Source organism: Scyliorhinus torazame, chromosome 3, assembly GCF_047496885.1.
Source record: "Scyliorhinus torazame isolate Kashiwa2021f chromosome 3, sScyTor2.1, whole genome shotgun sequence".
Taxonomy (NCBI): Eukaryota; Metazoa; Chordata; class Chondrichthyes; order Carcharhiniformes; family Scyliorhinidae; genus Scyliorhinus; species Scyliorhinus torazame.
Genome location: NC_092709.1, coordinates 130,501,647 through 130,513,942, shown reverse-complemented (window position 1 = coordinate 130,513,942; position 12,296 = coordinate 130,501,647). Strand labels below are relative to the sequence as shown.

Sequence of the window (12,296 nt, the reverse complement as noted above, 5' to 3'; positions counted from 1 at the left end):
GACGATATACTATATCGTAATTATAGGTGGACAGTTCGATCCTCCACCTCAAGATCTTATCATTCTTGATCTTGCCCTGCTGTGTATTATCAAACATGAAGGCTACCGATCATTGGTCGGTGACGAGGGTAAACCTCCTCCCAGCGAGGAAGTGCCTCCAGTGCCGCACAGCTTCCACGATGGCTTGGGCTTCTTTTTCAACCGAAGAGTGTAGAATTTCGGAGGTGGTGAGTGTTCTTGAAAAAAATGCTACTGGCCTGCCTGCCTGATTGAGGGTAGCGGCGAGGACGACCTCTGATGCGTCGCTCTCCACCTGGAAGGGGACGGACTCGTCCACCGCGCGCATCGCGGCTTTGGCGATATCCGCCTTGATGCAGTTGAAGGCCTGGCGGGCCTCAGCCGCCAGTGGGAAGATGGTGGCCTTGATTAGTGGGCGGGCCTTGTCTGCATAGTTGGGGACCCACTGGACATACTAGGAAAAGAACCCGAGGCACCTTTTCAGGGCCTTGGGGCAGTGGGGAAGGGGAAGTTGCAGGAGGGGGCGCATACGGTCAGGGTCGGGTCCTAGAACCCCGTTTTCCACGACGTAGCCGAGGATGGCTAGTCTGGTTGTGCGAAAAACGCATTTTCCTTGTTCTAAGTGAGGTTAAAGGTTCGTGCGGTTTGGAGAAATCTCTGGAGGTTGGCATCGTGGTCTTGCTGATCATGGCCGCAGATGGTGACGTTGTCCAAGTACGGAAATGTGGCCCACAGCCCGTACTGGTCCACCATTTGGTCCATCGTTCTTTGGAAGACCGAGACCCCGTTTGTGACGCCGAAGGGGACCCGGAGGAAGTGGAAGAGGCGGCCGTCTGCCTCAAAGGCCGTGTAGTGGCGGTCCCCCGGGCGGTTTGGGAGCTGGTGGTATGCAGACTTCAGATCCACCGTGGAGAACACCCGGTAGTGTGCGATCTGGTTAATCATTTCTGCAATTGGGGGAAAGGGGTACACATCGAGTTTATGGTTTGGCTGTAATCTACAACCATCTGGTTCTTTTCCCCGGTCCTGACGACCACCACTTGAGCTCTCCAGAGGCCATTGCTGGCCTTGATGATTCCCTCCCGCAAGAGTTGCTGCTCCTGGTCCTATCCTGGATGCTGTACCGCCTGCTTCTGGTGGCGACTGGTTTACAGTCGGCGGTGAGATTTGTGAAGAGCGGGGGAGGGTCGACTTTTAGGGTCGCGAGGCTACATATAGTGAATGGGGGTAGGGGCTCGCCGAACTTCAGAATTAGGCTCCTGAGGTTACACTGGAAGTCGAGTCCCAACAAGAGAGGAGTGCAGAGGTTGGGGAGTATATATAACTTAAAATTGGCGTACTCGGCGCCCTGTATTGCGAGGGTTGCGGTAGTGCGAGTGCGACCCAGAAGCGAGGGAGATGGTTTGATGTGCCGGGAAGATTGGAAGTGAGCAGCATCTTACCATGTCTGGATGAATGAAGCTCTCCGTGCTTCCGGAGTCGAACAGGCAGGGTGTTTCATGTCCATTTACCCGGACGGTCATCATGGAGCTCCGGAGGTGTTTGGGTCGCGACTGGTCAAGGGTGACTGCGCTGAGTTGAGGGTAGCCGGCGTGGTCGGAGGTGCTGGGGTGGTCCCAAGATGGCTGCCCCTGTCAGTCCCACGTGTCGGGCGGCGTTGCAGATGGCAACCAAGGTGGCGGCCCCCGTCGGTCGCACGTGTCGGGCGGTGAGGAAGATGGCATCCAAGCTGGCGGCCACCATACGTCGCACGTGGCGGGCCGCGTGGGTGAGGATGGCCAAGATGGCGGCCCCCGTGAGTCGCCCACATTGTGCGGGCTGGAAGATGGCTTCCCCCACGGACAACACGAGGCCGATGACGCGTCCGGGGGGGGCGGAGCCAGCAGGCAAGCTGCTACACTGCGGGATCTGCGGGCCTGTGAGTTCGAAGGTCGGGCCTGCGATTTTGAGGGTTTGGACCTGGCCAGGCAAACCTTAGCGAAATGTTCCATAATTTGTCAGGTGTAAAACCTGGTAATGGATTATTCTGCAGGTCATCTGCAGATTAGGGGATAGTTTAGCTCCGTATGCTGGACAGCTGAATTGTGATGCAGAGTGAGGCCAGCAGCATGGTGTGGCTGAATGGCCATCTAAAATGGCATCCTACAAAGGATGCTGGGAGAATTGGCCAAAATAAGGACAAGCAGGCCACAGTTTAAATAAACATTGATGAGCAAGCTGCAGCCGAGACATCGCAATACACAGGAAAAAGACCATCTCCAGGCCATCCCAGGAACAATAGAATTATCCAGTCAATCACGCTTGCTTACCAGACATAGCGGAACCTATACTCCTTATTTGGAAAGCCTACATGCCCCCAACACCTGCAGGAATGGCCGTTGAGGGCCCACCCCGAAATCGGTGTGACAGCCTCTGATTGGACCTAATCGATCAGGGTGATCGAACCCTGATCAACTGATCGGCAATGAACCAGAGAACACCCAAAAGAGCACAAAATCCCTGAAGGTAAAAGGTGCCGCATCACCTTAAAATCTCTCTCTGCAGCAGCCAGCAACAGCAACGGAATAACGGTGATCTTCACCGGTCACCACAAGGAGGACCATCACGTCACCAACAGAAGGACGACCAGAGCCAGAGCATCAGAATCGACTGAGGACCAAACATCGAGGGCTACAGAAGTCAAATACAGATAAAGGCCAATATCTGTCTGGGTACTTGCCAGTCACTCAAAAGTTAAGTTAACGTCTAGTATGAACTTTTAGTACTCTGTAGAATAACTTGTGTTGATGGAGTGATTGATTAACTGTAACATTGTGTGAGTGTGAATAAACACTATTTCATTAAACAAAGTCGACTCACAGACATTTGTCAACCGCATAAGGGTTAAAGACACACTGCGGTAGCAACAATGGGTTCATATTCCTGTACTGACTGAGGTTGTTAATGAAGGCCCTGCCTTCTCAACTTTGCTCCTTGGGAACTTTGCCCCTTGGGAAAACATACCTATGATCATCAGGGACTGTGGCAACTTTACTTATATTTGCCGCCTAAATCTCCTTCCCAGTGAAGCTGATTTAAAGAGAAACAGGCCAGTATATATAATAGGTGAATGATCTTCTCTCTCCCTCTTTACACCTTTGCCAAAGATGAATTTTAAACCACTTTTCTGAAATCAGTGATTTAATCTTCAGAATATAAGACAAAAGTAATTCACTGCCTATAACAACAGGTTACCTGCCTGTTGCTGCTGCAAACTCTGCACAAATTTTAAATATAATGAAAGCTGCAAAACTGAGAGAAGGATGACTCAAGAACAGGGAAATTCCCTCCCACAGAATTTTGACAGTTTTCACTGCTCATGTTTATGTTAAACGAAAGTAGTGGATCTAAATAAATAGGAGCTCATTGGAGCGCTCTACAACAGAACTTCATTCAACAGAGAGAGAGTCACTGAGCTTGACAGAAGATCCTCCAGCAGAAATCTATTCGGCAGCACAAAGTCAAAGATGATCAGAGCAACCACTGTAATGATTCTCGTTCTGCTCCTGGGTGCCATTACTACACAGGGTATGTAGATAATTCTATCTTGTGTTTTAGTTCTAATTGTAGAGAGGAGCCTTTCTATTGACGTATTGACCAGCGATACATGTCTCAGTGTGCAGTTTGGTTATTCATTGAGAATTAAATAGCGACTGATGTTATATATTATTGAGAATATAAAACTTGTTTTAATACTGAATTCAATGCTGAAACAAAATACCAAAATTCTGTCAACTTCAGACAATATCTAACTACAAGTTAAATTAATCTTTTCACAGGTATTCCAATCCCGGGCACTCAAGGCCGATGCCAGTGTCCTCAGACCAGTTCCATTCCTATCAATCCAAGGCACATCAAGAGTTTGAAATATATTCCCAAAGGATCGCACTGCGAGACACTGGAAATAATGTGAGTATCTGTGTCAGAATGTCAGTGTTAACCCTTCCCCTTCTGTTGCATCCATTTAGATGCTGCGCTCCATGTTGGGTCAATCACAATTTGTTTATGAGGCAGACTGAAAGGATTTTGTTTAATAAATTTGCTGAATTCCCACCTCTTAGTGGAAAACAACCAATTTCTTTAAGTTCGATTTTAAACATTTATCTTCTCTTCACAGTGTTACCATGAAAAACAGGAGCAGGGTCTGTGTAAATCCTAATGCTGATTGGGTGAAGATTATCATTAAAGCCACAAAAGGTTGGTGTCTGATATTTGTAATGTGAATAAAAGCAGATGCATTGAATTTATTTTTACCATGTTTGTCCTCTTCTGGTCAATGGCATTGAATCCCCTCTGCTGCACATTCTTAGAGGTTTGTGGTCCTTTCTGGTGCTTTGCCCAAGTGTTCAGTATTTAGGTGTGATCCCTGAGAATGAATGCTAGTAAGCTACTCAACCACAGTTGGCACGAGGGCTCAGTCTTACACTGTCCTCACCCACTATCCATAAATGGTAATTCCAGGAAGAGGCGGATGTTTCACTGAATAGCAATCCGGTGCAGGAATGTTGGGTGATGTCATGCTCCATCAGCCATAATGCTTTGACCCATTGTCATACCTATGGTAACCAGCTGAGATCAGACCATTCAATCTCAGACCCCTGAGCAAACCAGGAGGTTTAAGAATAAATATTAAATGTGTATCTTCATCAATTTCACCTCGGGTTACTGCTGCTTTCCTTCTTTTATGGTCTACTCAATGATTTTCTTCTTTGCCTTGTAAGTTGCCCTAAAGCCTATAATTTTTAACCTTTAATTATCTGTTCTATTTTATTCGTCAACATAATATTCCTGCAGAATTCATCATTCACAGTAACTCCATGGATCCTGCATGTTACAATCATATTGTAAAATCAATGAATTGTTAACAAAATAACAACTGTTAGCAGTGTTGTGTAACAGATCAATATTTAATTGCCCTTATATTGCTGAAGTTTGTCCTTGATATTAAAATGCTGCCTGCTGTTATGGGAAAGATTTTAATTTATTTAATTTCATTTCAGGTGCCAGACAACACAACTGAGAAATGAAGCTGCAATGGGATGGACTCAATTCTACACCTGGAAACCTGCAGTACAATGAACAAAGTACAAAGCTCTGTCCAGGGTGTTCATTCTCTGATGTCACCTTCTGATGGGTGTTCAAGTAGTTACCCTGCACTGATTCCTGAATCTTATTGCACTGATTAACCCTGTTGTCAAACTGTAATTGTTTACACATGGCCTAGAAAAGCAGGCTGATTCTGTGAAATATTGTGCCAGCACTCAGGTTTTTTGTTACAAGATGTGACGCATGTGATTATTAAGCATGGTGTCTGGAATTGCTACTGCAAGTTGCTCTGTGACGGAAATCAATTTGTTGACAGTTCTCAATAAGCTTTGGAAAATAATTTTCAATCACCCAAATGTGCAGGTGGAAAGAAAATACTCACGGATGAATCCAAATTAAATGGATAATGTCAGTTGTTAAATTTTCATGTTTGAAATAGGAGTTGATGTCAGTTTTGGAATAACTGATAGATTTTTGAAAAAAGAATTCACAAAATGCGGGCGTCACTGCCAAAACCAGCCCTTATCACCCACCCTTAACTGCCTTTGTGCATGTTGTGGTGAGTTTTCTTCTTGTACCACTGTGGTCCTTGTGGTTGAGGTACAGGAATCCTGCTGTGAGGGAGGGATGTTGAAAATTAACTTGTAATCGTTTCTTTACGATCCACTACTTGCTTACTGCTATTTATGATATGCGGAATTAGTGGAGTGACAATCCTTAAAGGTTCAAATTAGCAGAATTATCCATTGTTATTTCAACTGAAATGATCTGGAATAGGAATGGAATGAAAGGTGTAATAAATTAGGTAAACACATTCACCTTATTGTTTGAATCCAACCTTAGAATCTGTCCAAAACTGAAGCCGGTGAAAACAAATTCTCTAGTAATATCACATTTGAGGTGGTAATGCTGCTTATTATATATTAACTGGAAAAAATAACTTTTGTAAATAAACTAAACTTTGTACGGTGATGAGTAGAAATCTTTCCACTGACGCATTTTTCACTGTCTGGGTCCTGTTGACTAGGTCTCAAATGGTGTGGTGAACCACTGAAATAGGAGATGTAAGGTAGGATCTGCGCTACAAGTTCGCCGGTAGCTCCTGCCGGCTGGCTCCGTCCACGGAGAACTGTATAAATATGCGTGACCTCCATTGCCCTGCCATTTCGCCAGCTGCAGCAGGAGGCCACGCATCTGACTGTAATAAAGCCACAGTTGTACCCAACTTTAGTCTTTGTGCAATTGATCGTGCATCAAAAGGCTTGTGTCAAAGTTATGTTGAGTATGCATGTCACTCAGGATCATGTGATTAAATTGTGTGTGAATGAATTGTTTCTGTTTTTCCTTTATCCTGAAATGTAATTGAGTGATTAAAATAAACTAGATTTCTTCTGAAGAATGTGTTGTCACTGTTTCTCAATCTTTAGCTAAACAGGTGTGCATTTCTTGAATAGACAATTTTGTTAATTGGCTACTAATAACAACCTCTTAAGGATACTCTTTGAACAGTTCTATACGACTTGGGGTATTAGCAGTGTGACAGATTGCAGAAAAGAATTCTGCAAAATCTCAATGGGTCATGAGGTATTGTTAAATTACTACCACTTCCACCTCCCAATTCACTCTCCCACCCTGCCAGCTCCACAACCTAGTGTACTGCTGTGAATGGGATGAATGGGTTGTTGAGTTGCTCAGTGTGAGGATTGGGGGGGAGGGAATTGGGTGTGTGGGTAGTTGTGTGCATCTTCTTTCCATTGTAACTCATCTCAAAATAACTAGGCAGGTTCTGCCCTGCACTCAGTATTGATTTGGGAAGGTGAGAAGCCCACGTTAGTCAAAGCTAGCAGTCAGTTGGTTGCAAGCTGGCTGGGGGATTCCTTCCGGAATCTGGCACATCATAATTGAAGGTTCTTCTATTTTTCTGCCTCCGTAGATAGTTCAGGCAGTGCCCTATTGGGCTTCCCTTCCATCAGCACCCTGATTCCCTCCCTCCCTTGCCACCCTCCTTTCCCCTCTCTCCCCACCACTCTCCTTTCCCCTCTCTCCCCAACACCCCCTTCCTTTCCCTGCTGTTGATACAGAGGCGAGGGTATCTGGTCTCTCCAGAGCAAAGTTTAGTGCTTGTACCATTCGTTTTTTGTAGAAACGCGTTGTGAACTGTTTTAGTAATCAGAGTATCCACCCCCCCTCCCTGTACATTGGTACTGAGGGGAGGGTACCCTGTTTCTCCAACACAGAATTAGTGTTTGTACCGTTTGACCTTGTATATATGAAAAGATATGGCCGGGGGATTCTATAGGAAGCAGTTTTATTTATCTTAGCTGAGCATTCCATCTGGTCACAAGGACATACAGAATTCCCCCAAACTGCCAGTCCTCACCCGACCCCCAATCCCACGACACTCTAGGGTCACCCTGGCCTCGGTCTCACTTCACCTTCACAGCACCTTGTCCACACCACCTCCCCAGTGCAACCCAAACTCTCGGTCGCTGATTTGTACCCATGGGATCTCGGAGGCTTTGAATTCCCACTCAGGTCCCCAGTCCTACCCATCAGCCCTGACCACAGCGTTTGGGAAGGAGGCAGTACTGCACTTTACAAATGATGCACAGCAATTAAAATAACCTGGGCATCACACTCCGCTCTCCACAGAGTTTCCCTCCCATTTGTAACCTGCCCAGGACAAACCTGTCCCTGTACGAGCTGCTTTCTCCAAGAACCAGCTAAAAGGAATTAATTCATTAAGTTATCAGATCTGTGGGTGAGAGGAACCAAATAGTTTTATTTTTTAAAAAGTAAACATTACAGTTGTACAAGGCCAAACGGTACAAGCACTAATTTTGTGTTGGAACATGGGGCGGCATTCTCTGTTTCTGAGAGTAAGTGTTGACATCAACACAGAATCCGTGGACTTCCACGACAACAAAACCGATGCCACACTTGGACCAATACGGCTACTGTTAAGGGGCTAGCACCGGCGCAATATGGAACACAATCGATTCTCATGAGAAACAGTGCCACCTTCTCCGCTTTCGCGATTGACACTCAGTAGGCTGACATAATGCAGCCGCATTTAAACACTTCACTCCCCACACACCATCCCAGCCAACAAGATGGCAGCGAGGAGAGCAGCTCCACGCTTCACCAGCGGCAAGCTGGAGACCCTCCTGGACGCTGTGGAGGAGAGGAGGGTGACCCTGTAACCCGACCCAGGAAAGAGGCTGCCAGCTGCCGCCATTCGTCGTTCCTGGGCACAGGTGGCAGAGGCGGTCAGCGCCACCAGCAACCCTGTCGGGACCGGCCATCAGTACTGGAAGAAACTCCATGACCTCCTCATGGCGGCCAAGGTGTGTAGGCAACACTCTGCCCCTGGCACCAACCCCCATCCCACACACCCGTAACCCGAACCCCGCAACCCGGAGAGCGGCTGAATCCCCACCCTGCATCCATACCGGCCGTCATGGCCGGGTGCCCTGGACGCTGAGGCCACCAGCTGCCCACCCCATGAGCTGCATGCGTCGGACTGCCTAACACTGTCGTCTTCTGTTTCTCTCCCCCCCACCTTAGCAGGAGTCTGCGCACAACAGCCCGGAGCCTGAGAAGACACGAGAGGGACTGCCAGAGGAACGGCTTAGTCGCAGTTCCCCATAACACGTGTGTCAGGTCCCCCAACAGCACCTTCGCCCCCACACCACCCTCACCCTCATATCACCCTCACCCCCACACCACACCCACCCCCACATCACCCTCATCCCCCCATCACCCTCACCGCCCATGTTTTTTTTTCTTTTTGAAAAATCTTTTCCAATTAAGAGGCAATTTAACATGGCCAATCTACCAACCTGGCATACCTTTTGGATTGAGGGGCAGAGACCCATGCATTGGTTTGGAAATAAGGCAGTATGGGTTTGATGTTATTTTACAGCATCAATTTTACTTCTAAAGTAACTTTATCACAGTCAATTGTGTAGCTTCTTCCAAGGCTGAGATGTAGCAACTGCAAAGCTTGATTTGACAATTGGATTGGCTGGACATTGACAGCTGCAAATTTTGATGTCTTAGAACCAAGTACTGCAATGATCGAGCACATTTTCTGGTCAATCAACAAAATTAAATAATAAAGATTGGGAAATGTGTGCTGAAATTTCCACTGTTGGCTGACCCCAAGATTATAATTCTATTTTTGCTATTTTCCTTAGTATTTTTGTGATGCCACCGTGCAAACCTATGTGATGGATTTTTGGAGCACAGCCGGTTTTCTTATTGAAGAAAGTAGGAAGTGTTGCCCCTTGACCTGGGAAGCTGGGAAACATTAAAGAGAATAGCACACAAGTACTCTCGTTGCTGAAACTCTTGCAGTTGACATGCCATTCATTTCAGCAAAGATATTTGGGGAAATTCTTTATCAAGGACATGATGAAGACCCCAGACCAATTGAATGCCACATAAACAACTTTTCACTTTGATTTAATGTGCATTTCACTAATTGTGTGAATGAGAAGAGATTAAGAATTGATATCATGAGCCTGAAACAAATGTTGGAGAAACAGCAAATCTCCAGACTTAAAAATAAATAAATTTAGAGTACCCAATTAATTTTTATCTAATTAAGGGGCAATTTAGCGTGGCCACTCCACCTACCCTGCACATCTTTGGGTTGTGGGGGCAAATCTCATGCAAACACGGGGAGAATGTGCAAACTCTACACGGACAGTGAACCAGAGTTGGGATCGAACCTGGGACCTCGGCACCGTGAGGCATCAGGGCCAATCTCCAGACTTAAATGGGTAGATACAAGCCATCAATTGCCTGATAGTTTTTCCCGAAAATAATGATTCCAGTGAGAAGTTACTGGGAGGCTTGCAAGAAGGGTGCCTCATATGATGTAAGTCTTGGGATTGTAAGAGTTATATTTTATCACTATTTTAAAATCTGCAAATGTCTGCAAATATATAGTTGTTAATTTTGTTTATTTTAAGACAGAAGAGAATCTGATATGGTGCGAATGTTGTGATTGAGAGCAGCTGACACTAATTGGGGACATATATAAGAACCAGTTCCCACATGCGGAAGACTGTATGGAAGGGAATGTTATTTGGCATTTCTGTTATACCGTGTTTTACAAATAAACCAATGTTGAAAACAAACTGGCACCAGCAACTGCCTTTGCCGGAGGGATGTTCAGCTATCGACTAGGGGATTTTTGCAGTACTTCATTGCAGTGTTAATGTAAGCCTACTTGTGACACAAAGAAATATTATTGTTATTACTGAACAGGGGGCCATCCCCACATATATTTATCAAGTTCAACAGGAATGATTGGTTTAATTTTTGTGTAGATAACCTCGTTCATGCAGTAACATGGAAGACCTGGTATATTGGGGGCGATTCTCCAAAATGGAGACTACGGGACGATTCTCCGATACGGAAGCCAAGTGTTCGCGCCGTCGTGAATGCCGTCGCGTTTCACGACAGCACAAACAGGGCCCGAGCACGACCTATTCTGATCCCTACAGGGGGCCAGCATGGCACTGGAGCGGTTCACACCACTCCAGCGTTCTTACGCGGCGCCCCAACCCGCGCATGCGCAGTCGGGGCAGCCCAATCCTGCACATGCGCGGAGAACGTCTTACGCACGCCGGCCCCTCACCAACATGGCGCTGGTGTTCAGGGCCGTGCGCGGAAGGAGGTAGGCCGGGGGTGGGGGGGGGGGGGGGGGGAGACTGGCCTGCCTGCCGATCGGTGGGCCCCGATCACGGGCCAGACCCCATTGGAGGCCACCCCGGTGAAGGAGCCCCCCTCCCTCCCCCACAGGCCGCCCACCCAGCGTTCCTGCAGAGTTCCCGCCGGCAGCGACCAGGGGTGGACGGCGCCGTCAGGAACCGGTTGTGTCGTAGCGGCCGCTCGGCCCATCCGGGCCAGAGAATCGCCGCTTGCTGGTTCTCCAAGCGGCCCGGTGTGAATCGCGCGCCGCTGGTTTCCGGGGGGTGGGAGAATTGCATGCGGGCTCGGGGCGGTGTGGCGCGATTCGCGCATCCCCCATAAGGGGCCAGAATGGCACTGGAGCGGTTTACGCCGCTCCAGCCTTCCTTCCCGGTGCCAAATGGGCGCCGCGTCAACCCACGCATGGCCAGTTGGGCCGCGCCAACCTGTGCATGCACGGGGGACTTCTTCAGCCCTTCTTCAACATGGCGCTGGTGTTCAGGGGCCCCGGGGACAGGGGTGAATGGTGCCGGCGGGACTCTGTACTACCTGCGCGGCCGCTCGGCCCATCCAGCCCATCAAACGTGCCTGTGCAAATCCAGCAGAGGACTTCCGGTTGCGGCTATGCCGAGGTAGGTCGCACGTTCGGCAGCTCCCGCCAGGAACGGACTTTTGGGCTCTTTAGAGGGGCCCCAACAGAAATTGTTCGATGGCTCCCAGTGTGGGAAGGTGACAGCAAGGTTCCCCCAGCACTGTATGGATTGGACCAGTAGTGGAGCGGTTAAGAAAGTGATTCTGGTGCAGCGGAAAGTGCGAGGGAGGAGAAGCAAGATGGCGGCGGGTGGAGACCAAGCAGCGTGGGCGCAGTGGTCGCAGGAGCAGCAGGAGTTCCTCAAACGCTGCTTTGCGGAGCTGAAGACAGAAATGCTGGCGCCCATGAAGGCGGCGAAGGAGAAGCTTTTGGAGACCCAGAAGGCCCAGGAAGGCCCAAAAAGCCTTGGAGAACGAGGCTGAGATCTTGGACTTGGCGGTGAAGGTGGAGGCGCTGCACAAGAAGTGGCAGGAAAAATTTGAGGACCTGGAGAATAGGTCGAGGAGGAAGAATCTTCGGATTCTGGGTCTCCCCGAAGGAGTGGAGGGGCCCGTTGCCGGGGCATATATGAGCACGATGCTCAATTCGCTGATGGGCGCGGGAGCGTTCCCGAGGCCCCTGGACCTGGATGGGGCTCATCGGGTTTTTTGCTAACTTTTGGTTGGTTCAATTGGCTCTGTTTTATAACCTTTGCTCGCGAGTCGCCAGGTACCTTTATGATACCGCCACGAGGTTCAAGTTCAAGTAATGATCAATAACTCAATACACCAATTAGTAAGATTCAAATCAAAGCACATTTATTATACACAGTAATCGCTACTCATGCATAAATTCTATGTCTAAGCTACTTCTACAACTAACAGGCCTATACTTAGCTTCGGACTGGCCCACCAGGTCA

At 48.1% G+C, this 12,296-nt stretch overlaps 1 protein-coding gene across 1 annotated transcript; it reads left to right on the top strand.

Annotated features, from left to right (window-relative positions):
• Window positions 1-3,401: 3,401 nt before the first annotated feature.
• On the top strand, window positions 3,402-6,417 carry LOC140409526 (interleukin-8-like). The gene is made up of 4 exons (XM_072497918.1): window positions 3,402-3,585; window positions 3,837-3,966; window positions 4,175-4,254; window positions 5,058-6,417. The coding sequence occupies exons 1-4, from the start codon at window positions 3,525-3,527 to the stop codon at window positions 5,075-5,077; spliced, it is 291 nt and encodes a 96-aa protein (XP_072354019.1). The 5' UTR covers window positions 3,402-3,524; the 3' UTR covers window positions 5,078-6,417.
• Window positions 6,418-12,296: the final 5,879 nt, after the last annotated feature.